At 47.1% G+C, this 27569-nt stretch overlaps 1 protein-coding gene across 3 annotated transcripts in view; it reads left to right on the plus strand.

Moving 5' to 3' along the window:
• The first annotated feature begins 806 nt into the window (after positions 1–806).
• Bsdc1 (BSD domain containing 1) overlaps positions 807–27569 on the plus strand; it is a 32822-nt gene continuing 6059 nt past the window's right edge. The window contains exons 1-12 of one of the 3 annotated variants that reach the window (XR_015619453.1): positions 807–844; positions 1091–1151; positions 4693–4809; positions 11526–11693; positions 12751–12805; positions 14785–14900; positions 15300–15368; positions 15555–15633; positions 16455–17425; positions 17548–18972; positions 25978–26196; positions 26313–27250. Coding sequence is in view for 2 of the 3 variants with exons in the window: in XM_087547861.1 (XP_087403987.1) it covers positions 834–844; positions 1091–1151; positions 4693–4809; positions 11526–11693; positions 12751–12805; positions 14785–14900; positions 15300–15368; positions 15555–15633; positions 16455–16925 (1147 nt within the window). In the remaining variant the exon portion in view is untranslated. 3 annotated transcript variants of the gene reach the window in all.

A 27569-nucleotide genomic window follows, 5' to 3' on the forward strand; every position in this document is an offset into this window, starting at 1 on the left:
TAGCTTGTTCCTCAGGCAGGTAAGAAGCTATGGGATCAGGTAGCAGAGATGACCTTAACTAAGGTGTGACCTTCTAGGAGGGGAGTCAAACTCCGGTCGGGAGTGAGGGTGGGGTTTGTGTTGATTGCTGTAGTAGGTAGGGCCACAGGATCTTTGTAAATCCCCCTTCCACAACTCAATAGACCTCAATTCCCCTCTATCAGTCGGCCTCAGGATTTTTCCGAACACACTCAGCTCACGTTTTCTTAAACTGGGCTTATTGTTGTGATAATTGAATGTGTATCTGCCACTCCAAATGATACTGGGAGTCATCCGGAGGATAGCTTAAATTAGCCTCTGGAGTCTCCCCCACAGCCTTGCTCAGAGAGAGGTCCGCACTCTGAGCTTGCTGAATTAGCCTGCAGCAGAACATTAAGCAGCAGCTAAGCTGCTGCTTTCACAAAGGGGGGCGGTCCTAATACTAGGTTCTAAGAACTCGACGTTGGAACCCCGCCCCTTTTCCTCTCCTCTCCTTCCAATTGGCGGTCTAACCACTGCCAAACTTGGCCCAGAGAGGCCACTGTAGTCAGGGACTACCGGGAAAGCTAGCCGCTGGTTGGTGGGACGCAAGGACAATCTAAAACACAATTGGTTCGAGAGTTTAGAGGCGGGACAAATCGAATTTGGGTCACGGATTGGACAAAGGAGGGACAAATTGATGTAGGGGGCGGGGATAAGGCGGAGAGTTGCGCTTGTGTTAAGATTGGGGCGCGCTCTTGGGGGCGGAGTTTGAGGGGGCGGTGCCGTGTCGAAAGTCAAAGGTCGGTAAATAGTGGTGATGTCATGCTGGCAAGATGGCGGAAGGGTGAGCTTGTCGTTCCGCCTTCTGGCGTTGGGGCCTGGGTTATTCAAGGGTTAGGGTACTGATCCAGGGTCCCCTATTGGGGACAGGCTGCCAGTGAGAGTGCGGACCGAGCTGAAAGGGCAGAGTGGAGGCGTGGTGCGAGGGGATGGGAAAGAGGCCCGAGAAGCCTCATCCGCCGGCCACAGCGGAGGCTGGGGCAGGAGTCGCAAAGCAGGCAGGGCCGTCAGATGTGTCTGTCTTCCACAGGGAGGACGTGGGGTGGTGGCGGAGCTGGCTGCAGCAGAGCTACCAGGCAGTCAAAGAGAAGGTAAGCCGGGCCAGCACCTTTCTCTCGGCGGGGCACCGCGGTCGTCTCCTTGCAACCAACCCTAGCTAGCCTCTGCCTGGATTTGTCGAGCTTCTGTGAGGCCATTTAAAAGATAAGAGTAAAACACCACCGCTAACAACACCTTACTCTTAAACAGCAATTTAAATATTAGAGTATATGACAATCACTACTCTCAGGCAGGTTGGGAAGACACTGTTGTGAATACCGTGAAAGGGAAGTACCTAACATCTTGTCTAGGCTAGGAAGTCATGAGCATGCCAAGGAAGGTGCGGCAAAGAAGGTGAAAAGCAAGAATCCTGGTAGAGATGCGGATTGCCATTGGCTGATGTTGCCTATGTGAATTGTTTGCAAAGGGAAGGGGATACAGCCTAAGAGTGGAGCCCTGGGGAATTGGCTGGCTAAGTAATCCCTACAATGTGACTAACGCTTCTCCCTGTAGTAGGCAATGCCAGTTGGTGTTCCTGTTTTATCCCACAATACTTTATTTAAAAGCTGCTCAACTAAATGGTGGAATAACTAATTACTATTTACCTCAAGCCAATGAAGTGAGTCATGCTTCAAGGCAGACTCTAAGAGGCTTCTGATCCCAAATCAGCCCAGTACTTTAGGAACAGTTGTTTGTTTGTTTGCTTGTTTTTTGCTTTCTCCTTGGTCTGGGTTCTCCTGAATTGCCCCCTCTCTAGCTACAGCCCAGCACACCTGAGAATTCCCTGTGCTGGCTGTTTTGTTGAACATAAGAGACGGGACTTTATGCTAAGAATTAATGTGATACTTCAAAGAGCCATGCAAAGAAAGTGTGATATTTAGCAGGTATTGCATGAGGACTTCCTGTGTGTTTTGAGGCTGATATCGGAACATCTCTCCCTTTAGTTCCTTATGTTTCTGGGAACTTGGGCAAATTATTTTGTTGTTGTTAGCGGTGGTGGTGCTTTGTTTTGTTTTGAAACAGGGTCTCATTGTATATGTAGCTCTTGGCTGCCCTGGAACCCTGATGTAGAGCAGGCTGGCCTCAACCTCACAGAGATCCACTTCCCACTGCCTTGAGAGTGTTGAGATTAAAGGCAAGCTTTGGTGTGTTTGTTTTTGTTTTTACCTTTCTAGGCTTCATTCCCTCACCTGTAAAGTGAAATATCACTATCTAATGGATGCCATGAGGATTAAATGATAATAGAACACTGAGACAATAACACTCTAGGTGCTATACAGGCACTCGCTCTTTGTAAGGGAGTGAGCAATTTTTTCTTCTACTTTTCCCTTGCTCCTTTGCTACTGGCTATCCCTGCTCCATTTGGGTCTGTCTGTTCCCTGCTGTCTTAGCAGACATTGACCCAGAGCCTACAACTTCTGAGAGGGCCCTATAATCTGCCTTCCTCTGCTTCCTTCCTGCTCCTGCCCTGAGCCTCCTGTACACCCACCCTATGCATCCAAGCACAAGCACAGACACAGCATCAGAGAAGGCTCAGCTGCTTTGTGCCCCCCAATGCAGATGTCCTGGTCCCACTGAGTCTGGGCACCACCACTACCACCACCACCCCCAGAACTTTCCTTCCTCATATTTTTCTCTCCCCCTTCAGAAACTCTTTCCTCAAGTCTGTGTCCAGCAGCCTGGCATACTTTAAAAATATGACGTCAATAGGCTTGATTTTGGGTCGCTCCCTCCCCACCCCTGAAGCCACCACCTGCACACTTATCTGTAATAACACATATTTCACACTTGCCAGCTCCACTGGGTACTCTAGCCCTTATCTTTCTGGAACTTTCTGTAGCAGTTAGTTGACACTAAGATGCTCCCCACTCCACCCTACTCCCCCCTTTTTTGAACTGTCACTCTTTCAACTTCTGTTGAAACTCTCTCCCAGTTCTCCACACACTTGTCCAGATTTTTCTTTCCTGACTGTTGAGCTCACGTTTCTCTGCCTGCCCTTTGAAGATGGGACTCTGAAGATCTTTGTCCTCAGCTCACAAGTGTGTGTGTTCTACACTCTCACTGTGCACCTCTCCTCAGGGGTGATTCCTGTTTCTTTCTTTAGACCCTTTGGTGCTTAAGGGTAGCTCTTACCAGACAACTACCCAGCTATCTTATGGTCACCTTGACTCTGAATGGCTAAGACTGTGCCAATCCCTAGAGTGACACATTAAAAATGAAAAATCTCACTGTGTTCCACTTGCTTCACCCTCTTAGTGGTTCCTTATTGTCCCACTCGGTCATGCCAGGTCAGAAGTAAGCAGCCCCATCCTAGGAAAAACAAAATAAAAAAACAGAATACTCAAAAACATGCTTTGGCCGGGCATGATGGTGCAGATCTGTAATCTCAGCCCTTGGAAGGGAGGAGGAGGTAGACGGATCAGCCTGCATGGAAAGCCTCCATACAAAACATGCAGGTGATTGATCCCACATGAAGCGAGAGGACAGGAAGGGGGGGAGGAGGTGAGCACAGGTGCTCCAGGAAGTTATCTTGGAGTTGGCAAGTATGACATAAGGAAGTTAGACATAGCAGGCAGCAGAGGACCAGCTGGCTCAAACTAGCTCTGAAACAGGTCAGTTAGATAGGGGCAAATGTCAGTCATTCCAAAGAAACTTAATGAGTGGTGAACAAAACCCAGAACAGTGGAACTGAGCCCTTGCCTGGGGTGGGGTGGATGGGGGGATCCACTCTTCTTGGATTTTTTAAAAAAAAGGCTCTTTTAATCCCAGCACTTGGGAAGCAGAGGCAGGTGAGCCAGGGATATCAGAGAAACCCTATCTGTAAAAGCAAAACAAAACAAAACAAAACAACCAAACAAAACAAACAAAAAGAGTATTGAAATGGGCTGGAGAGATGGCTCAGCGGTTAAGAGCCCCGACTGCTCTTCCAGAGGTCCTGAGTTCAATTCCCAGCAACCACATGGTGGCTCACAACCATCTGTAAAGAGATCCGATGCCCTCTTCTTGTGTGTCTGAAGACAGCTAATGAATAAATCTTTAAAAAAAAAAAATCTCAAAACCAGAACAGCATTACAAACAAACACATTTTCTACACGGGCTTTGAAAACTTGTTTCAATACTCTTTTTTTTTTTTTAAAGATTTATTCATTTATTATATATAAGTACACTGTAGCTGTCTTCAGACACACCAGAAGAGGGCATCGGATCTCTTTACAGATGGTTGTGAGCCACCATGTGGTTGCTGGGAATTGAACTCAGGACCTCTGGAAGAGCAGTCGGGGCTCTTAACCGCTGAGCCATCTCTCCAGCCCTGGTTTTGAGATTATTTGATAGGAGAAAAACAGTGACTGACTGAGTGGACTCACTTGTGGGCACCTAGTTTATGAGCGCCTGAGCTGAGACTCGTCCTTATTCTAAAGAGTAGGTGTTTCTGTCAGGTCATCCCAGGTCATAGAATCAGGACAAGTCAGCATTATTGCCCAGCCTTGGCTCTTACTTCACTCATATTCCCACATATCTGTCTGGTGCCGAAGAGGCCCAGACACAGGGGATGATGGAATCTGCCAGCTTGGTCCTTCTCTCTGTTTTCCATAGTCCACTGAAGCTTTGGAGTTCATGAAGCGCGACCTGACAGAGTTTACCCAGGTGGTACAGCATGACACGGCCTGCACCATAGCAGCCACGGCCAGTGTGGTGAAGGAGAGGCTGGCCGTGAGTACTACCACACCTTGACTGACTGCCCTCACGGGTTGGTCTGCTCTGGGAGCCGGGTGGGCACTCTCAACTTTTCTCTCATTTTTACCATGTGGGAAGAAAATGATACTTTTCCTCCCACCTTGAGGGACTTGTTTGTCAAGCAGATAAGCTATAGAGTAAAAGTTTTCCCCTGTCTGTAATGTGTTCCATGAGCAAAGCCATGCATTGTAGAAAACAGAGGTAGCGTGTGTGTGTGTGTGTGTGTGTGTGTGTGTTTGTGTGTGCGTGTGTGTAAATAAAAGGACTCCCTTCGCATGAAGGTAGCTGTTGTTAACATTTGGGTGATGTACCTTTATGTCTACTTTCTTTAGGGAAAAAAATGTGGGCCAACTAAATATAATTTTTAAATAATTGTGTTAATGTATCTATATGTTCTTGTGCGTACATGTATATGCATGTGTGGCAGGTTAAAAGGCAACTGTGGGAGTCAGTCCTCCTGACTCTAGGCCATTAGACTTGGCAGCATGTGCCTTCACCCACTGAGCTTTCTTGCCGGTCCTGATTGCCGGTCCGGATATCTTTTTTTTTTTTTTTTTTTGGTTCTTTTTTTTTCGGAGCTGGGGACCAAACCCAGGGCCTTGCGCTTCCTAGGTAAGCGCTCTACCACTGAGCTAAATCCCCAGCCCCAGGATACCTTATTTTTAACCTATTTGGTTTTCTCCTTCTGTTTTCCATTTCAAACAGCCTACAGTAGTCTCAAATTGATTACATATCAGAAAATGGCCTTAAACTACTGATTTCTTCCATATATTTATTTATGGGGCTGGAGAGATGGCTCAGCGGTTAAGAGCACTGGCTGCTCTTCCAGAGGTCCTGAGTTCAATTCCCAGCAACCACATGGTGGCTCACAACAGTCAGTAACTCCAGTTCCAGGGGGTCTGACACCCCCACAAAGACATACAGACTAAACACTAATACACATTTTTTAAAAACCTATTTATTTATTTATTTGATATGTATGGGTGTTTTGCCTACTGTATACCTATGCACCACATGCATGCATTCCCCATGGAAGACAGAAGAAGAAGATGCTGGCTGCCCTGGAACTAGGGTTACAGATGGTGATAAGCCACCTTGTAGGTGCTGGGAATGGAATTGGGTCCTCCAGAAGAGGATGACTTAACTGCTAAGGCCAGTTTCTTACCTCATTGTTCACTTACATCATTGCAGGCCTCATTCTACATCGTCCTAAGAGCCCTGGTCTTTTTTTTTTTTTTAACTAGTTAATTGATTAATTAATTAATTAATTAATTATGTACACATACAGCTTTTTGCTTGCATGTATACCTGCATGCCAGAAGAGAGCACTAGATGTGATTACAGATGGTTGGGAGCCACCATGTAGTGCTGGGATTTGAACTCAGGACCTCTGGAAGAGCAGTCGGTGCTCTTAACCACTGAGCCATCTCTGCAGCCCAACAAATCTTAAAGGAAAGGAAATATTGTTAGTAGGGAACTGGAGATGTGCTAGCGGGTTGGTGGCTTGTCTCATTAGTGACCAAACACCTGGTAAGAGCAACTTAATAAGGGCTTATTTTGGCTCACAGTCTGTCCTGTGGGGGACAGTTCATCCTCAAGGGGAAGGTGTGACAGGAGCCTGAGGAGGCAGCTAGTACATGGCTTCTCAGTCAGGAAGGAGATGGATGCTCACTTTCTCCTTACTCAGTCCAGGATCCCAGCTCATGGGCTGTGCTAACTACAGTCAAGAGGTAGGTAGTCCTTCATGCGTGTCTAGAGGCTAACCTAGTCAGATGACCCTCAAGAGTGTGCTCAGAGGCTTGGCTCTTAGGTGATCCTAGTCAGATGGTCCCTCAAGAGTGTGCTCAGAGGCTTGGCTCTTAGGTGATCCTAGCTTGTCAAATTGGCAGTCCATACTAACCTCAGATACAGCACGTACAAACCCTGACTCCTAATACTATACAAACTAGGTATGCAACACATTTGTGTAATTGTAGCTCTACAACATAGTGAATTCGAGGTCAACCTGAGCTACACAAGACTCTGTCCTCTCAAATAATTAATCTTTAAAATGTGTGCACGTGGGGCTGGAGAGATGGCTCAGTGGTTAAGAGCACTGACTGCTCTTCCGGAGGTCTTGAGTTTAATTCTCAGTAACCACACGGTGGCTCACAACCATCTGTAAAGAGATCTGATGCCCTCTTCTGGTGTGTCTGAAGACATCTACAGTGTACTCACATACATTAAATAATAAATCTTAAAAAAATAAGTGTGAACGTGCATGCGTGCACGCGTGCGCACACACACACACACACACACACACACACACACACACACACACCAATAAGATGGATTATAGATTAGCAAGTAAAGCACTTGTCACACAAGCCTGTTGTCAGTCCCCTTACTTCTGACTGCCACATGTTTACCATGCTGTATATAGACACGCCCAAACACACATCACACACAATAACAATAAATGTTAAAAGTGTGAGTACATTCTTATAGACTTCAAGTGTGCTTATCTTGTGCCACTTTATCGTCTCAGGGTTGTGTTCTGTTCTCTGAATTGTACAGTGAAATCCTCTGCTAAGGGAGGAGTTGGGTTTTAAAGTCAATACGTATCTTAGTAGGCTTTCTATTACTGTGATAAAAACACAGATGGTGGTGGGCATACCTTTAACCCTAGCAAATGAGAGACAGAGGCAGGCAGATCTTTGACTTTGAGGCCAACCTGGTCTACAGAGTGAGTCCCAGGATAGCCAGGGCTACACAGAGAAGCCTTGTCTTGAAACAACCCCCCCCCCCGAAAAAAAAACCCTCAAAAATCCCAGTAGAAGAAAGGGGTTCATTTGGTTTGCATAACCTAGCTCTCAGTTCAGGTAGCTGTGGGAAGTCAGGACAGGAACTTAAACTGGGTAAGCAGGAACCTGAGGCAGGCGCTGATGCAGAGAATATGGTGGAGTGCTGCATACTGGCTTGCTCAGCCTGCTTTCTTATAGAACCAGGACCACCAGCACAGGGTGACTTCACTCACAATGGGCTGTGCCCTCCCCCATCAGTCTCTAAGAAAATGCCCTACAGACTCCTACATCCAATTGAAGTTCCCTTCTCCCAGATGACTAGCACGTGTTCAAGTTAAGGTAAAACTAGCCAGCACAGTGGAAAAAGGAAAAATGTTATTTGATCAAGGATAACCTTGTAGTCTGTTTAATTTTCTGGTAGCATGCATGCATGTGTGTGTTTGGTAGTTTTGAGAATTCATCTCGCTAGCCCAGTCTGGCCTCAAACAAAACACATGGCAGTCCTTCAGCCTCAGCCTTCCAAGTTCTGTAACTATGGATATGATCCACCATTCCTGGCTAACATGCTGGCTTGTATGTACAGTTAGTTTTCCATTAGTCTAGAAATACACTGGTTTCCTCATTCGGTCTCCAGCTAAGTCAGTTACCCTGAGATTAGTAGAGGCCACAATGCTGGGGTAGGTCTGGTGACATGTAACTGTTTTCTCTATATAAGAGGCTGAGGCAGGACTGGACAGATGGCTCAGTGGTTAAGCGCACTGACTGCTCTTCCAGAAGTCCTGAGTTCAATTCCCAACAACCACATGGTGGCTCACAACCATCTGTAATGGAATCTGATGCCCTCTTCTGGTGTGTCTGAAGACAGCAACAGTGTACTCATATAAATAAAGTAAATCTTAAAAAAAAAACAAGGGGTTGGGGATTTAGCTCAGCGGTAGAGCGCTTGCCTAGGAAGCGCAAGGCCCTGGGTTCGGTCCCCAGCTCCGGAAAAAAAAAAAAAAAGAACCAAAAAAAAAAAAAAAAAAAAACAAAAAGAGAGGCTGAGGCAGATCTTTTTAACCTAGACATTCAGACCAGCCTGGGGACATAGAGGAAGCCCCCTCTCATAAATGAGAAAAGGAAGGGAAGAAGGCAGAGTCTAGCCTGACTGACAAGGGGATTAAGAATGGAAACAGGCAAAGAAAGAAGGAAGACAAGTGGGGCTGGACAGATGGCTCAGAAGTTAAGAGCACTGTCTGCTCTTCCAGAGGTCCTGAGTTCAATTCCCAGCAACCACATGGTGGCTCACAACCATCTGTCATGGGATCCGATGCCCTCTTCTGGCCTGCAGGCATACATGCAGGCAGAAAGCTGTATGATGTATACATAATAAATAAATAAATAAATAAATAAATAAATAAATAACTGTTAAAAAGGGGGGGGTTGGGGATTTAGCTCAGTGGTAGGGCGCTTGCCTAGCAAGTTCAAGGCCCTGGGTTCGGGCCTTCCAAAAAAAAAAAAAAGACTTCAGACGCAAGTTACTAGCAGACTGCTTCTCGGCCTTGCCAGGAAACTAGTAAGTTCCTCTGGGATCAAATAGAATTTTATAAGAACATAATGGATGGAGAGGAGAAAACCTATGGTGGCTATGAAGGCCCTGATGCCATGTATGTGAAATTAATATCTTCTGATGGTCATGAATTTATTGTAAAAAAAGAACATGCATTAACATCAGGAACAATAAAGGCCATGTTGAGTGGTCCAGGTCAGTTTGTGGAGAATGAAACCAATGAGGTCAGTTTTAGAGAGATCCCTTCACATGCGTATCAAAAGTGTGCATGTGGGGTTGGGGATTTAGCTCAGTGGTAGAGCGCTTGCCTAGCAAGCACAAGGCCCTGGGTTCGGTCCCCAGCTCTGAAAAAAAAAAAAAAAAAGAAAAAGAAAAAAAAAGGTGTACATGTATTTTACCTACAAGGCCCGCTATACTTAGAGCTCCACTGAAGTTCCTGAATTCCCAATTGCACCTGAAATTGCACTGGAACTGCTGATGGCTGTGAACTTCCTAGATTGTTAAATAAAATAAATTATAATAAACTGTTAAGAAGAAGAAGAAGGAAGACAAGTCCGGGGTTTTCTCAGCCAGGCTTACTCTGTTGAGTCTCTATAGTCTTTCCTGCTTACCATAGCTCTTGATACTCACAAATGACAAATTGGTTGTCCAAATGTATGAATGACACGTCAAAACTTGGTAAACTGCCGTGAGTCTGGCTCGTAACAAGCACCATTTATTTCATTGGTTTATCTTTCTTTCATTGAATAAATATGACTGTATACTTATGGCAACTTGTGTGCCAGGCACTATGATAGGTTCTAGGCAGCTCAATCAAGAATAAATCCTGTGGGCTGGAGATGGCTCAGCGGTTAAGAGCACTGACTGCTCTTCCAGAGGTCCCGAGTTCAATTCCCAGCAACCACATGGTGGCTCACAAACATCTGTAAAGAGATCCGGTGCCCTCTTCTGGTGTGTCTGAAGACAGCTACAGTGTACTTATATATAATAAATGAATAAATCTTTAAAAAAAAAAAAATCCTGCTAGGGGCTAGAAAAACTGCTCTTTCAGAAAACTTAGGTTCAGTCCCCAGTTCACAACCACCTGTAAGTCCAATTCCAGGGGCTTCAGTGCCCTCCTCTGACCTCTTCATATGTGTACACACACCCTCACACACACATACTAACTCTTAAAAAACAAGAGATAATGTCAGTACATATCGATAATCCCAACACTTGGGAGGTGGAGGCCAGCCTTGGTTACATAACAAGTTTTAGGTCAGCCTGAGCTACATAGCAGAATCCTATCTCAACAAAGCAGCATTAATATAGTTTTTTTTTTCTTTTCTTTTTTTCGGAGCTGGGGACTGAACCCAGGGCCTTGCACTTCCTAGGCAAGCGCTCTACCACTGAGCTAAATCCCCAACCCCTTAATATAGTTTTGTATGAGAGTTTTGGACTCTGTCCTGCCTTTCAGTTCATCACCCCTGCCAAGCAGATGGCATATTGACCTGTGGTGGACAACTGCCTCTGCCTCCAGAGGATTCATTTGCCTTCCACTGTCCCCTGGCAAACATGGCTGCCTGTCCATATGTCTGCACAGGATATTCTACATCCTTAGCAGTGACAAAAACTTGTTTATGTCAGGTAGCATCCATGTATCAGACCTGGGATTCAAAACCACCACTGCCCTCTTTCCTGCTAGAATGACATGGTCTTATTTTGTGTGTGTGTGTGTGTGTGTGTGTGTGTGTGTGTGTGTGTGTGTGTGTGTGTGTGTGTATGTGCGCGCGCGCGCGCATGCACACACACACACACGCACACATGTTCATGTAGGCTTGGAAGTGTGTGTGGGTTCATTTGCTTGTGTGCACAAGCCTCTAGAAGCAAGGACGACCTCAGGCATTCTGTAGCCACTCACCGTGTTTCTTGAAACAGTGACTCTCACTGGGCCTGAATCTTGTCAGGCTCTTCTCTGCCCTCTGGCCAGGGAGCACCAGGGATCTACTTGTCTTTGCCTCCCTGGCTCTGTCATCAAACCTGGTGTGTTACATGAGTCTATAGGACTGACTCGGGTTGTCAGACTTGCACAGTGAGCACTTCTAATTGCGCCATCTCCCTAGCCCTCCTAGCCCTTTTTGATCAACTTAGTTTGATATTTTGTTTTAACAACCAGTTGAAGCTCTTTTCAGGCCTACCTTGGGCATGTTCTGCATCCCCAACTGGAACTAGAGAGCTCTGGTTACCTCCTCCAGTCTGAGATGGAGAAAAGGACTTTTGCATGTCTCTGATTCTGTACTCCTCCCCTGATGCTTCACCTAGACCCCAGGTTGCATCCTGCCCCTAGTATACTGTCTTCCTTTCTTTGGTTTTCTCTGCAGACTGAAGGCTCCTCGGGAGCAACAGAAAAAGTGAAGAAGGGATTATCCGACTTCTTAGGGGTGATCTCAGATACCTTTGCCCCCTCTCCAGACAAAACCATCGACTGCGATGTCATCACCCTGATGGGTACACCCTCTGGCACAGCTGAGCCATATGATGGCACCAAGGTATTCACCAGCAGCCTTTGCTGGAGATTGAAAGCTTTACCTACCAACCTTTGATCACATAAGCACTGATGTGTTCAGGCTAAAAATATAGATTTGTATAATTGGGGAACACGAATAAAAAAGTAGATAATTTCTGCCTGCCTGCCTGCCTGCCTGCCTGCCTGCCTGCCTTCCCTCCCTCCCTCCCTCCCTCCCTCCCTCCTTCCTTCCTTCCTTCCTTCCTTTTTTTTTTTAATCCCACGAGGAGAGACTTAATGAGAGAAGAAGAGTAGAAGGGGGAAGAAGTAAAGACCGGCCATGGACATGTGGAGGGAAGGGGGTTGGGGGCGGTGGGGAGAGAAGGGACAGGGTTAAAGGGAAGAGGGGAAGAGAGAAGAGCAAAGAGTTTGTTCTTTCTCTCTCCCTTCCTTCCTTCCTTCCTTCCTTCCTTCCTTCCTTCCTTCCTTCCTTCGTTTTAGCTGTTTGTTGGTTTGGTTTGATTTGGTTTGGTTTGGCTTGGTCTTTGGGTTTTTAGGACAGGGTCTCTCTGTTTGGCCCTGGCTGTTCTAGAACTCGTTTTCTAGACCAGACTGGCCTCAAACTCACAGAGATTCACCTGCTTCTGCCTCCCCAGTGCTGCTGGGATTAAAGGCCTGCCTGCTGCTGCCCAGATTTGCTGGTGGGCTTTTAAATTTTAATTTTACTGAGACAGAATCTACTGTATAGTGTTGGTTGGCCTGGGACTCGGAATGTAGATCAGGCTGGCCTTCCACTTACAGAGATCTGCCTGCCTCTGCTTCTCGAGTGCTGGGTTTAGTAAAGGTGTGTGCCACTACTCAGCCTTGTTGGATTTTAATTTGGGGACAATTACATTATCTCACAATTTGCCCTTAAGTTTGGACTTTATTAACATAATTGCATTTGACTTTTCTTAAATTGCACATATTTCAGAAGGAGTTGTACATATGATTTTATAACCTGCTTACTGTATTTTCTTAGTTCTCAGGATTGGAATATTGGGTAAGAGACTTTTTCTGCGTCCACCTACCCAGAATTCTATTTGCTCTTTTGCTTACAGGCTCGGCTCTACAGTCTGCAGTCAGACCCGGCAACATACTGCAACGAGCCCGACGGTGAGGGGGTAGCAGTGGGAGTGAGCCTCTGGGGCAGACACATGGGGAGGGTGTAGATCATATCACGTTGTAGGCTTCGCAGACCAAGTAGTCCTGCATACTGGGAACAGAGTAGAACGCTATGGATCTTCTACTCTGTAGGTGGAGGGTCGGCTCCTTTTCCTCCCTGAACTTCGAGTATCTTCACCCTAACTGTTTCTTGAAGAGGCTTTGCTCTTCAGGTCCCTCGTCTTCTCTGTTCAGCTTGTCTGCCACCCCTGCTGCTTTCCCAACCCCTCTGGTTCCTGTCCACTGTGCCCCATTCTAGAAACTAGAAACCAGAAATGAATAAGCCTTTAAACTGTCCATTCCTTCAGAACCAGGCTTCAAAGAGCAAGAAATGAAAGGCAAGGAGTCAGTCAGAGGTAATAAGGAGTGGGTTGACTCCTTCTACAGAATGATAGGTAGTGGGCCTCCGGAGGAGTGCACCTAACCTAGCCTGTGGGGCCTAGAAATAATATTGAGGAGTGCATCATTATTCAGGCAAGGATAGGAGTATGTTTGAAAATTCAGAAAGAACAGGGAGGCCTGGTTTGGTGACACTAAGTCAGAGTTCATGAAGCTGTGAAGGCAGCCAGGGAGCTGCTGGGGAGGGCTTTATGTGTCAGAATAAGCACTCTCTTGGGTCATGAAAGACTCATGGTGATGGTTCTAGACTTTTCTTTAGTCATAGAGGCCTTTAAAAATCTGTCACCAGGCAGGTACAATAGCATAATCCTATAATACCAGCTACTTGGAGGCTGAGGCAGGAGACTTGAAAAATTAGGAGTACGCTAAGCTTTATAATGAGTTCAGAGCCAACTTGGGCAATTTAGCAAAACCTTGTGCTGTAGTAAAGATAAAAAGGACTTGGGATCCTTGGGTATTTGTCTAGCATACACAAGGTCATCTCTAATACCAGGAAAAAAAACTGACCAAAATGGTGAGTCCAGTGATGACACAATACTCAGCACTCAGGAGACAAGGTCAGCAAAGGTCTGTGAGTTTGAGCCCAGCCTGGTCTACACAGTAAGTTCCAGGATAGCCAAGGCTACACAGAGAATCCCTGTCTCAAAAACAACCAAGGAACAAATGACGAGCCTTCCTATAAGATTGTATGTTACTCGTCCAGGCATGGTAGTGAGTCCAGACTGGGGTGGCAGAACCAATCAGATCTCTGAGTTTGAGACTAGCATGGTCTATATAGGAGGCTATCATGGTCTGCATAGCAAATTCCAGGCTAGCCAGGGCCACATAGCAAGGCAAAACACACTGACACACATTTCCCCTGTGGACCTTAGCTTTTCAAAGCTCACATTGTAGAATTGTAGGGAACTGTTGAAGAGTTTGAGGCCATATTGTGAAGGATGAGACAAAAGGCAGAAGGTGACCCCATGTCAGTGGTAAGGCCAGAGCCTGGATGGAGAGGACACATGTAACAGGGGAGCTTAAGAAGTACAATCAGTGTAGGTAAGTAAGGGGCTGGACTGTCTTCAGAGTTTCCAGCAGTAATGGAGTGGGAACGTGGATGAGCTTTTGTTATGACAGCAGCTGGATCTGGAGCCCAGGGTGGATTCTGGGTACCAAAGAAATAGGAATTGTCAGAAGAGGGGGCTAAAATGATTTCAAGGAGACTCATGAGAAAAAACAAAGTAAGGAAAGGAGATGGAGGAGCCTAGGCAAGACCTAGAATATTCAGAGGAGGAGGAAAGAAAGAGGGAGAGGAGGGCAAAGCCTCCTGGTCACATGATGTAGGGGAGGACAGAGAGACAGGACCATGATCTTAGAATTACCCACCCACCCCTTCACCTTGCCTCACCCTTTCCCCTTAGACAAAATGGCTTTGGAAAGATCCCTTACTCTTTCTTTACTGTTCAAGACCAGACTTAAGTGTTTTCTCTAGTCCAAGTGTTCTTTCCCTAGATGCAGAGAACTGAATGTCAGTGTCTGTCCCTCTGCAGGGCCCCCGGAATTGTTTGATGCCTGGCTTTCCCGATTCTGCTTGGAGGAGAAGAAAGGGGAGATCTCAGAGCTCCTTGTAGGCAGCCCCTCCATTCGAGCCCTCTACACCAAGATGGTGAGGGTCCCGCCGGCAGACCTCAGCTGGCTGTGAGCCTGAGGTGTTGGGACATATGGGAAGGATATGTGTAATGGGAGACCCTGTACAGCCAGATGGGCCTGTGCTGAGCCAAGAAGATGCCAGGACGGGGCTAATTTGCCAGCTTCTGGCAGGCAGAGAATGAGGAGAAATGGAGAGACCAGCAAACTCATATGGGAGTTCTGTTTTCCTTCCTTGGCCAAGCTTGGCCCGGAAGGTGGGTCTGGTTTGAATTAAAGTCGAGTGGAAGGGCTTTGACAATTGCTGTGAAGCTACGTCCTGTGTCTAGACTCTGCAAGAATGACTAGGAACAGACTGATAAGGACTCCACCCACACATCATTCCCAAATTTTCACCTCTATTTTCCTGTCCCTCCAGGTTCCAGCAGCTGTTTCCCATTCAGAATTCTGGCATCGGTATTTCTATAAAGTCCACCAACTTGAACAGGTATGCTGGGCTAACCTGGGAAGGAGACCACCCTACCCCCTAGCCCTGGGGGAAGCAGGCTGGATTTTTGTCAAGACAAGAAAGAGTTGAAGACTAGTTCTTTCTGGAGGTGCCGAGGACTCTAGGGTCAGGCCTAGGGCCTCAGAGGAGGGTACTCTAACCTGGTCATTGCTCTCCCATCCTCAGGAGCAGGCCCGGAGGGATGCCCTGAAGCAGCGGGCAGACCAGAGCATCTCTGAAGAGCCTGGCTGGGAGGAGGAAGAAGGTAGTAGGCAATGAAGTGAGATGGTGATAAATGTGTCTGTGGTACTCTAGGCCTTTGGTGACATGGCATCCCTGGGAAAAGCCAGAGTGAGACAGTGTACGAGTGAACAGTCAGAAATGACACACAGCCTGTAACACAGGGCTTGTAGGACCCAGAGTGTGGGTACAGAAACCACACGTGCCAGCTGGGGTAGCTTGCTATGTCACACTGAACCTGCTATTGCAGTTACTTAGGAGTGTGCTGAGAATGTAGAGTCCTTCTTCCCCCAACACCCTTCTACATAAGACTGCAGGGTTGCTGTTCAAGGGCCTGGCACTCAAGAGGTAGATCTCTGAGTTCAAGGCCAGCCTGGTCTACATAGGGAGTTCTAGGTCAGCCAAGGTTACATAAAGAGACTATCTCAAAATAACATTAAAAAGAAAAGAGAGAAGACAAGACTGTAGCTCGGGATGTTTTAAATACTTACACTGTACCTTCAGCCTCCATTAAGAACTTAATGTGTGGTTAGCCCTTAGCCGAAGCCATTGTCTTTCTCACTGAGGTAGCAGGTTAAGTGCTGGCTGCACAGAATGAGACTAGAGTCTGGCCCAAACCCAGAGCAGACCCTCTTCTAAGCCTTGGCTTTCACATGTCTCAGGCTGTGAGTCATAGTCCAGCTTGTGCGTGACCAACTAGCAGGGGATGTCTTCCTGTGCTGGAGTAGCCGTGAGGGATACAGGCTAGCCTTCCTCATGGTAAACATGGCAGGGTGTGCATGTTCCAAGGCTGCCTTTGAACCAACTGAGGTTACACTCCCTCTTTCCCAACCTATCTTTCCACAGAGGAGCTTGAACGCATTGTACCATCTCCAAAAGAGGCAAAGCTTCCACAAGAGACTAAAACTTCTACAGCCCCTGAAAATGAGCCAGCCCCCCAGAGCCCTTGTGAAGAGATTCCAGTGGAGGCCCCTGCAGAGGCTACCCCATCAGAGAGCAGTGAGAGCATCTCCCTCGCCACACAGATCGCAAACCCAGCAGCTGCACCTCAGCCACCAGAGCTACCTAAAGACCTGTCCCAAAAGCTGCTCGAGGCGTCTTTGGAAGAACAGAGTCTGGCTGAGGATGCGGGTGAAACTGGACCCCCACCCCCCGTTACCTCCAAGCCTCTAACCCCTGCAGGCCGAGCCAGTGGCCTAGAACCCAGGCCTCCAGCCAGAGTAGAGACCCTGAGAGAAGAGGTGCCCACAGACTTAAGAGTGTTTGAGCTGAACTCAGACAGTGGGAAGTCAACACCCTCCAACAATGGCAAGAAAGGTAGGTCTGAGTGCAAGTGGATGTGTGAGCAGGGCAAGCAAGAGCTGCCATCGTGTGTGTGGATTATCTGTGTCCTCCAAGCAGATCCTGGGAGCTGATAAGCTCCCTTTGTGATCATGGGAGAGTAGCTGCATCCATATGCCATATTTATTAGCTAACACTACCTCGTCGGTGAGTGATGGATGATGCACTTGGGAGTCCTTGGGGTCTTTTTGTTTGCCTTGGCTTTGTCTTTGTTGTTGTGGGGTTTTGGGGGGGGGGGGTTTTTTTTTTTTTAGATCTATGTACCATGTCCATGCGGTGCCCACAGAGTCCAGGAGAGTGTGTTAGATCTCCTGGGACTGAAGATAACAGTGTAGATGCTGTGAATCAAGCCCAAGTCCTTGTGAAGAGATTCCAGTGGAGGCCCCTGCAGAGGCTACCCCATCAGAGAGCAGTGAGAGCATGTCCTGTAAGAGCAGCCAGGGTTATTAACTTCTCAGCCATGTCTCTAGCTTCTGGTTTTGACTTTTTTTTTTTTTTTTTTTTTTTTTTTTTGGTTCTTTTTTTTTCGGAGCTGGGGACCGAACCCAGGGCGTTGCGCTTCCTAGGTAAGCGCTCTACCACTGAGCTAAATCCCCAGCCCCTGGTTTTGACTTTTTGAGACAGGACCTCACTATTTATCTCAGGCTGGCCTTAAACTGTAGCCTAGACTTGGCCTTTTTACTCTTTTGCTTCCCAAGTAGTAGAACTTCAGGAATGAATCACCATGCCCAGTGCAGTGGGGTTCTTAAGAATCAGCAAAATGAAGTGTATGCCAGGCCTGTGCTAACCGTCACATGGTTTGAGTGTTTGCCTATTTCCCACACCTCATGTCCATATTCTCTTCAGGTTACAGATGAAAAAATGATGTCTAGAAGTGCTAAGTAACTGTTTAAAGTTGCTATGACTGAGAAGTAGAAAGCCTAGCTTCAGACCCAGGTTATGCCGGCCTTGAGTTGTGACCTTACCTTACCTTATCTCACATTTGGCCCAGTCATAGCCTTTTAAACAATTCTGCTTTGCTGTTATTGGGGGTTCCTGTGGTGTTGGGGTTAAAGGTCTTCTACCTGTGGAGCCCTGGGGAAGTCACCTTCTCTCAGCCTTTTGTTGTGAACCATGGAGACACCATGGACCTCGGAGGCCCATGTCTCAGGTGAGCTGTTCCACAGCTGGGCTTTAGCTATGTCTGAGCAGTGGAGTTGCAGGCTGCAGACCATGGTTATGTGAAAGAAGAACCTTTTCAGCTCCCTTTCTACCCAGGCATGGGTAGATCTGTCACCTGTGTCTCCCAAGACCCCACTGCAGATTGCCACTCCTTGACAGACATGCTGCCATAAAGCTTGCCCTGCAGGGGAGGCCTGGCCTGCAGCATGATGGTTTGCTGCAGGAAACAGTAAATGGGCTCGCCTCAGCCTCCATCAGCACTGACGTGTGCGCCCTTGCTCCTTGACGGAAACCTCCAAGTCTCCAGTCTGTAACACAGTGCTTCTGTTTTGCTTCTGCTTTGTTCAGTGAGGTCATCCATTGAGCTCCTCCTGCCCTTTATGAGACATGGAAGGGGGTGGGGCCGCAGGGACAGGCTTTGTGATGAAACATGAGCACTATGGGACAGCTCTGACACTGGAGGCATTCAGAGAAAGGAGGCCTCTGAGCATCAGCAGTGGTTCACCAAGGAGACAGACAGGTGGAGAGTTGGTGCAGGTGTTGGGGGTCATAGTTCAGCTGGAGGGGTGTGTTTCAGTGGTTATGACTAAAGCTCCCATCGCATTTCTCAGGAAAGCAGGATAATTGGTTCTTGTTTGTTTGATGTTTTTTGAGACTGGGTCTCATCATGCACTCCTGACTAGCTGGAACTTGATTGTGTACCAGGCTGGTCTGGAATTCACAGAGATCTATCTGCCTCTTCCTCCTAAGTGCTAGGATTAAGTGTCTGCCCACACCCATCCGAGTGGGTTGTTTTGGGATTTGTTTGTTTTGTTTTTGTTGTTGTTGGTTTTTTGTTTTTGTTTTTCCCTCCCTACCCTCCGTTTTTGTTTTTTAAAGATTTATTTATACACTGTAGCTGTCTTGAGACACAGTGCATTGGATCCTACTACAGATGGTCATGAGCCACCATGTGGGTGCTGGGAATTGAACTCAGGACCTCTGGAAGAGCAGTCAGTGCTGAACCACTGAACCATCTGAACCATCTCTCCAGCCCCTTGTTTTGTATTTTTTTAAGATTTGTTTATTTGTGTACGTGAGTACACAGTAGCTGTTTTCAGACACACCAGAAGAGGGCATCGGATCTCTTTACAGATGGTTGTGAGCCACCATGTGGTTGCTGGGAATTGAACTCAGGACCTCTGGAAGAGCAGTCAGTGCTCTTAACCACTGAGTCATCTCTCCAGCCCCTGAGTGGGTTCTTAAATAGCAATTGAGAACTTAGCATCTGGAGCTGGACTCGGAGGATTGGACAGAGTGCCGAAAGTGACAGGGTCCAGAGGCTCAGCTCACTCATGAGCCTTGTGACTTTAGGAAAGTCACTGCTCTTCTCCAAGGCCCTACTTTCTCTTCTGCAAGTGGAGATTGTTTCATGGTAGCCCTCACTTTGGGGAGCAACTTTGGTAGAGCCCTACTTTGGGGAAATGAGTGTCCTCTATTGCTGTGATAAACACCATGATCAAAAGCAACCTGTGGGGAGCCTCTGTTCTATCCTCTCCTTCCAGGTAAAGCCCATCACTGAGGGAAGTGATTGCAGCTGCAGGGCAGGAGCTTGAGACAGGAACCTGGAGGCAGGAGCTGATGCAGAGGCAGGCCGTGGAAGGAGGCTGCTTATCGGCTTGGTGTCTTTGGATTGCACAGGTCTTATAGAACTCAGGACCACCTGCCCAGAGGTAGCACCACCCACAGTGGGATGGACCTTCCCACATAAATCATCAACCAAGAAAACACCCCACAGAATGGCCAGGCTGAGAGACATTGTCTTCATTGTGGTTCCCTCTTCCCAGATGACCCTGACCCTAGCTGCATCCAGTTAACCAAGGAAAACAAAATGTAACCAACACTGTGGTAACGATAGGCGATAGTCTCTTATTTTCTATATCTAGACCTGTGTTAAGCACTGGATATGCCTTCATTAGAGACTCACAAAGCCCTCTACGATCTGTGCAGTTCCCTATTTTTCTACTGGTAAAAAACAACACAGGCGTCAGTGGTGGTGCACGAGGCAGAGGCAGGGGAATCTCTGTGAGGCCCAGGACAGCCAGGGGGGCTGTTCTCTGTCACACAGAGAAACCCTGTTGGGAAGGGTTGGGGACAGGCGTAACCTACAAAGGTAGAAAGGTAGCTCAGCAGTTAAGAACACCTGTTCTTCCAGAGGTCCTGAGTTCAGATTCCAGCACCCACCCAGGCCTCTCAAAACACCTATAACTAACTCCAGTTTCCGGGGATCTGATACTCTCTCTTCTGGCCTTTGTGTCACTTACTCGTGTATGCTGACACATAGACATAGACATAAAAATAATCAAATTGAAAAGAAAGGCCCCCTGGAAATGAACAGGGAGATCAGGTTGGTGCCTGGGACATAGTGTGTAGGAAGGTGGGGGAGTGCTCAGTAGGCCTGACAGGAGTGGGTCATGGCCATGGATTTCAAGTGACTTAAACCATCTCTGTTGTGCTTCCCCACCTTGCACTGTGGTTTGTCTGTTTTTGAGACAGGATCTTTCCATGTTCCCCAGACTGGCCTCAAATCCTCCCTCTTTTTTTTTTTTCTTTTTCTTTTTCTTTTTTTCGAAGCTGGGGACCAAACCCAGGGCCTTGCGTTTGCTAGGCAAGCGCTCTACCACTGAGCTAAATCCCCAACCCCCTCCCTCTTTTTTTTTTAAGATTTATTTTAGTCTTTAGTTTATATCTTGGCATGTAAGCTTGTGTGTATTTAGGTGCCTGTGGAAGCCAGAAGATGGAGTCAGAGCCCTTGCAGCTGAAGTTAAAGGTGTTTGTGAGCCACCTGGTGTGGGTGCTGTCCTCTGTAGAGTAGTAAATCCTCAACCACTGAACCCCTCCCCAGCTCTGGCCTTGAACACATGATCCTCTTGTCTCTGTCTCCTAAGTGGTAGGATTACAGCTGTATGCACCAGGCCTGGCAACCCATGCCTGTCCTTCTTCTGTCCAGCCACAATTCCTTGTTTCATGACAGGGTTTAGCCAGGTAAAATAAGAAGAAAAACATCCAGGTATCTGAAAGGAGCAGAAGCCAAGCCTGCTGGTGCGCTTCTGTAATCCCAGGGCAGGGAGGCAGAGGCGGGAGAATAAGGAGTTTGGTGTCATCCTTGGCTACATGAAACCTTGTCAGGGGGCAGGGGATCAGAACAGTAGTTTGTGAGATCTTATCGAGCACAGGGATGGAATAATGGGTGGGATTGATTCCTGGCACCCACGTGGTGGCTTACAACCATTCAGAACCCAGTTCTAGAGATCTGGCTTCCTTTTTTTTTTTTTTTAAAGATTTATTTATTTATTACATATAAGTACACTGTAGCTGTCTTCAGACACACCAGAAGAGGGCATCAGATTCTGTTACAGATGGTTGTGAGCCACCATGTGGTTGCTGGGATTTGAACTCAGGACCTCTGGAAGAACAGTCAGTGCTCTTAACCGCTGAGCCATCTCTCCAGCCCCTGGCTTCCTTTTCTAACCTTTAACCTATATGGGCATTAGGCCTGCATGTGGTACACATACATACGTGCACATACAGGATTCGTACATCTGAAGTATAATTTGGTTCGTGGGGATGAGGAGCTGGCTCAGCAGTTAAGAGCATGTACTGTTCTTGCTGAGGACTCAGGTTCAGTTCCCAGCACCCACTTCTAAGGAGGATTAAGGCCGCCTGTAACTCCAGCTCCTGGGATCTGATGTCCTCTGATCTCTCTGACTGCACTTAAGCACAAACCCACACACAAGTACACATAGTTAATAATGTTTAAGGCCAGCCATAGTGGCACATGCCTTTAATGCCAGCACTTAGGAGGCAGAGGCAGAGGCAGGTGACTCTTGAGTTCCAAGCCAGCCTGGTCTATACAACAAGGTCCAGGACAGCTACACAGTGAAAGCCTGTCTCCAAACAAAAGTACTAAAATAACTCTTTTTTTTCTGTTTTTTGGAGCTGGGGATCGAACGCAGGGCCTTGCGCTTGCTGGGCAAGCGCTTTACCGCTGAGCTAAATCCCCAATCCCATAAAATAACTCTTGAAAAAATAAAATTTAGATTTCTGATACCCAAGGTTATCCTCTGGTCTGCACACATGTACACATGTATATACACACACAAAGAATTATGGTTCCATGTGGAGTTGCGCTGCAAGGCAGGCGAACAGGTAGGAATTGGAGATTATAGAAGTGACCTATGGCTAGTGCTCTAATCACCCTGCTGTGCTACCTTCCACACTCAGCCTGGAGACAGACAAGTGAGGGGAGCCAGTGTGACTCAAGACAGGAACAGTGGGGACAGGGCAGGGGGGGAAGCTTTCTCTGGGGTACTAGAAACTAAACCCAGAACTTGCCAAAAAGCTGAGGATAACCTGGAACTTCTGATCCTTCTGCTTTCTACCTGCTACCCAAATGTTGGGATTCCAGTTGTGTGACACCAGGAGCAGTTTGCACAGTGCTGGGGTCCAACAAAGAGCCCTGTACACCGGGGGGCAAGCAATGACCTGACTGAGATATAGCCTCCTTTTGTTGTAAGAAAGGGTCTCAAGCCAGGTGGGGGTCAAGCACGCCTTTAATCCCAGCACTCAGGAGGGAGGCAGAGGCAGGCAGATCTGAGTTCCAAGGCCAACCTGGTCTACAGAATGAGTTCCAGGACAGCCAGGGCTACACAGAGGAAAACCTGTCTCCAAAAAAAAAAAAAAAAGCAACAAGAGAGTCTCATATAGCCCAGGCTGGCCTTTAATTTTTTTGTTTGGTTGGTTTTTGGTTTTTGGTTTTTTTTGAGACAGTTTCTCTGTGTGTCCTCAACTGTCCTGGAACTCACTCTGTAGACCAGGCTGGCCTCAGACTCAGAGATTTACCTGCCTCTCTATCTCCCAAGTGCTGGGATTAAAGACATGTGACACCACTACCAGGCCTTAGGTTTTTTTAATTATTTGTTAGATTTATATTTTATGTGTATCAATGCTTGTCTGCATGTATGTCTGTGTACCACATGCATTCCTGGTGTCTGCAAAGGCCAAAATAGTGCCTCGAATACCCTGGAACTGAAATTATAAGTGGCCATGAGCTGCTGTGTGCGAACCCTTGGATCTGAACCCTGGTCCTGTGCAAGAGCAGCAAGTGCTCCTAGCTCCTGGGTTCTCTGTCCAGCCCTCTCTATATGTGTGTGGTTATGTGCTCTGAGTTACTGGAGTGTAAGTCTCCTAGTGTGGGTGCTGGAAAGGAACTGAGGCCCTCTGCAGGAGCAGTGCACATCCTTAATTGTTGGACCATCTCTCCTCCTTCCCAAGCCTTGCTTCAAATTTTTTTTTTTCCTTTTCTTTTTTTCGGAGCTGGGGACCGAACCCAGGGCCTTGCACTTGCTAGGCAAGCGCTCTACCACTGAGCTAAATCCCCAACCCCGCCTTGCTTCTTGATCCTCTTGCCTCTGCCTCTCAAGCGCTGGGATTACAAGGATATGTCACCACACGTATATATGGTATGCTTTGTTCTTACTCATCCCTCTCCCCTGCTGGAAGAAAACCTTAAAAGTGATGTCATATACCAGGCCGTGCTGTACAGTGGACCTACATCTCCAAAACCCAAGGCCTGGGTCTGGGGGCTGTATTTAATGGAAGGAAAGGCAGTAGCTTGGATACTGCTTCCTTTTCCCTCTGACACTTACACCACATCTCAGGCTACCAGACTGGATCTGTGTGCAGCAGGACTGCCCCAGGTTGTGCTTGTCTCTTTAGCCCCTCAGCAGAGCACGGAAGGAAGTTAAGATGAGTGTGTGGCCTATGGCCCTGGGTTAAAGGCCTACTTCACTATTACCTATGGAACCTGTTTTTAATCTCCATTTATCTGAGGAAGTAGAAAAACAGTGGCACAAAAAAATTAACTGGGTGATAGACCCTCAGGTTAGTAATCACCCAGAAAACAAAACAAAAGGCTCCATCAGGAGGTCTTAGCGTTCTTAACCAGATCTTGTAACTTGCCCTCTGTGGCAGGACAGGTGGCTCAGGTCTATGCCATTGAAGTCTTCCTTCTGTCCAGTAAACTGGGACTGTTGATACCCAGCTCAGAGGGGAGATATGCAATGCTCTCAAGTGCTAGTCCACACATTTCTGCTTCTAGAAGGGTCTGCCCTAGCATATAAGCCTATAAGCCTGAATGAAGAGAGCTTCAAGGCCCAGAGATCGGGAAGCTGTCATGACCACAGCCTAGCTTAGCCAAGAGTCTGGCTTTTGGCAACAGGAAGCCAGCCACACTAACATAAACAGAAGCATGTCCTGAAGGCACAGCTCCAGGAAACTTTCCCTACAGCATTAGAACTTGAGTCTTGGTTATAAGTCTGCTCTGACTTGCAGTGGAACATGTAAATTACTTAACTCTCAGACAAGGCCCATGAAAGGACAATAGGGCCCTACGTCTCCATTTGTTAAACCTCATTGCATTTCCTCCTTGCATTTCCATTGTGATTGGCAGGTGGCACGTGGCACGTGTTTCTCAGACAGCAGCTCATTTCTTTGTAGAGTTAACCACGATGTCTAATACAGAATCCTGGGCTACCCCTGGCCTGCTGCGTCACAGTGCAGCCTCTCCAGTGGTCCTTGCATAGAGGGCGGTTTGCCCTGAACTGCATTTTTGGTGTTTGTTTTTTGAGACTGGATCTCCTGTTTCATAGTCTGGCTTTGAATTCACTAAGTGGTAGAGGACGACCTTTTGAACTTCTGACTCCTAAGTACGACAAGGGTGGGCCACCACACTGGATTTTTTCAGTGCTGGGAACCAAACCTAGCGCTTTGTGCATGCTGGGTCAGTGCAGTACCAGCTGAGCTGTGTCCCCAGCCTGTTTTGTTTTGTTTTGTTTTTCAGCATAATTTGAATAATTAGCAGTTCAGAATAATTTGCCCAGTACTACACAGTCACCCTGGGCCTGCCAGGATCCAGAAACCTTAATTACGCTGCTGTGGTGGTGAGAGAGGGGTGTGCAAGTCCATTTGAGCAGAATGTACAGAACAGCAGCAGACTTCATTTCTTACTGATGACTTTACCATGTTTTCAATAGTACCTGGAAGAAACCATGCCCACGTATGTTTAAAGTAGTTGTCACACTGTAAAAACTGCACAAAGGCAAGAGGAGGGAACTTTGTATGAGCGGGACCAGGACATAAACAGAGTTCTTTGGACTATAGAGTCTGCTGTCAGCACACGGAAGTGTCCACAGGCAACATGTAAACAGAGGCACAGATGTGTTCAGGAATGGTTTGAAAGGCTTTAATTTTTTATTTTTTAATTTTTTGGGTTTTCCAGGCAGGGTTTCTCTCTGTAGTCCTGGCTGTCTTGTTTTTAGGTTTTTTTTTTGTTTGTTTGTTTTTTGTTTTTTTCGGAGCTGGGGACCGAACCCAGGGCCTTGCGTTTGCTAGGCAAGTGCTCTACCACTGAGCCAAATCCCCAACCCCGTTTTTTTTTTTTTTTTTTTTTTTTTAAGATTTATTTATTCTATTTATATGAGCACACTGTAGCTGTCTTCAGACTCACCAGAAGAGGGCATCGAATCCCATTACAGATGGTTGTGAGCCACCATGTGGTTGCTGGGAATTGAACTCAGAACCTCTGAAAGAGCAGACAGTCAGTGCTCTTAACCGCTGAGCCATCTCTCCAGCCTCCCTGGCTGTTTTCTAACTCTCTCTGTAGACCAGGCTGGCCTCAAACTCAGAGATCTGCCTGCCTCTGCCTCCTGAGTGCTGGAGAAAGAAGGCGTGAGCCACCACTGCCTGGTGACCTTAAAGGTTTTTATTTTTGAGACAGGGTCTCACTGTCTTACAACACCAAAAAAAGGGAATGCGCTACCATATCTAGGTAGTTTTTAATTTTTAAAGATTTCATGAGTGTTTTGCCTGCATGTATGTCAGTGTCTGACATGCATGTCTGGGCCCTTGGAGGTCAGAAGAGGGTGCTGGATTCCCTGGTACTAGAGTTGTGGAACGTTGATTGCCATGTGGGTGCTTAGAATAGGATCAGGGTCAAGACTAGCAACTGCTTTTAACCACTGAGCCGTGTGTGTGTGTGTGTGTGTGTGTGTGTGTGTACCTGTGCACGCACAAGTAGAAACACCTTGTGATTGTGAGTTGGTTCTCTCTTTCCATCATATGTGTTTTGAGGATCGAGACTAGCAAGTGCTTTTAACCACTGAGCCGTGTGTGTGTGTGTGTGTGTGTGTGTGTACCTGTGCACGCACAAGTAGAAACACCTTGTGATTGTGAGTTGGTTCTCTCTTTCCATCATATGTGTTTTGAGGATCGAACTCAGGTTGTAAGACTTGACAACAAGCGTCTTTACCCACTAAGCCATCCTGCTGGCCCCTGTATTCCACAGAAACAGTGGATTGGATTTGATCCACAGGCAATAGTTATCCAGCTGCTGACTTAAACAAGAGGTCTAATAATATTAGGTATCAACTTGATGTTCTAGGCAACAGGGACTATGTAAGAAAAACACGCATTATTCTTGGAGGTCTTTAAACTCCCTCTGCTATTGGACAGTAAGCATAGTTAGCCTGTTCTATGTTACAAAGTAAATGCAGTGTGAAGAAGAGCAGAGGGAAGGGGAAAGGAGGTGATGGAAAGGAAGGTAGAGAGCGCCTGGCTTGCAGGAAGCCTTGGGTTTGATCCTCAGCACTGCGTAACCTAGCACCTGTCTCACACTGGAATGGCTCACTTAGAAAGGAGAGGAATGAGAAACTACACAGCGAGGTTGAAGCTGGGACACTTCAGACCCTGTTTAGAGAATTGTTAATAGGATAAAGTGGGCGTGTCAGCTAGGTGGTGCTCCACAGCCTGTAATCTCATCCCTCTACGGCTGTGAAGCAGAAGCAGATGCTTATGAGCTTGAGGCCAGCTTGGTCTAGGGCTAAAGTTTCTCGGGGAGAGGCAAGTCAATTCTTTTTCACCCTTATAGGAGAGAGAGAGACAGAGATGCAGACACAGAATGGGAGCAAGCAAGCACAAGCAAGCACACCCAGGCATGGATATAGACGTCAGAACAGCCTCTCTAGAGCTTTCTCTCTCATCAGCCCTATTTTTTATTAAAAATAAAAAAAATAAAATAAAAAAGACAGTGTCTCATCCCTGCACTCGGGAAGCAGAATCAAGTTGATCTCTTTAAATTCAAGGACATCCTGGTGACAACCAGGGCTATATAGTGAGACCCTGCTCCAAAAAAAAAAAAAAGACAGGTTGGTCTAGAAAAATCAACTCAAGGCTGATCTTGGGACTCCTGATTCTTCTGTTTCTGCCTCCCAAGTGCTGGGGAACACAGAATATGCCACCACAGCTGGTTTTATGCAGTCCTGGGAACACAGAGCCCATGGCTTTGTTCATGTAGGCAAACACTGGGCTATATCGCTAGCCCTGAGTGTATACAAGTATGTTGTGTTGCTGGGGATCTTATTA

Source organism: Rattus norvegicus, chromosome 5 (assembly GCF_021556685.1).
Source record: "Rattus norvegicus strain SHRSP/BbbUtx chromosome 5, alternate assembly SHRSP_T2T, whole genome shotgun sequence".
NCBI lineage: Eukaryota > Metazoa > Chordata > Mammalia > Rodentia > Muridae > Rattus > Rattus norvegicus.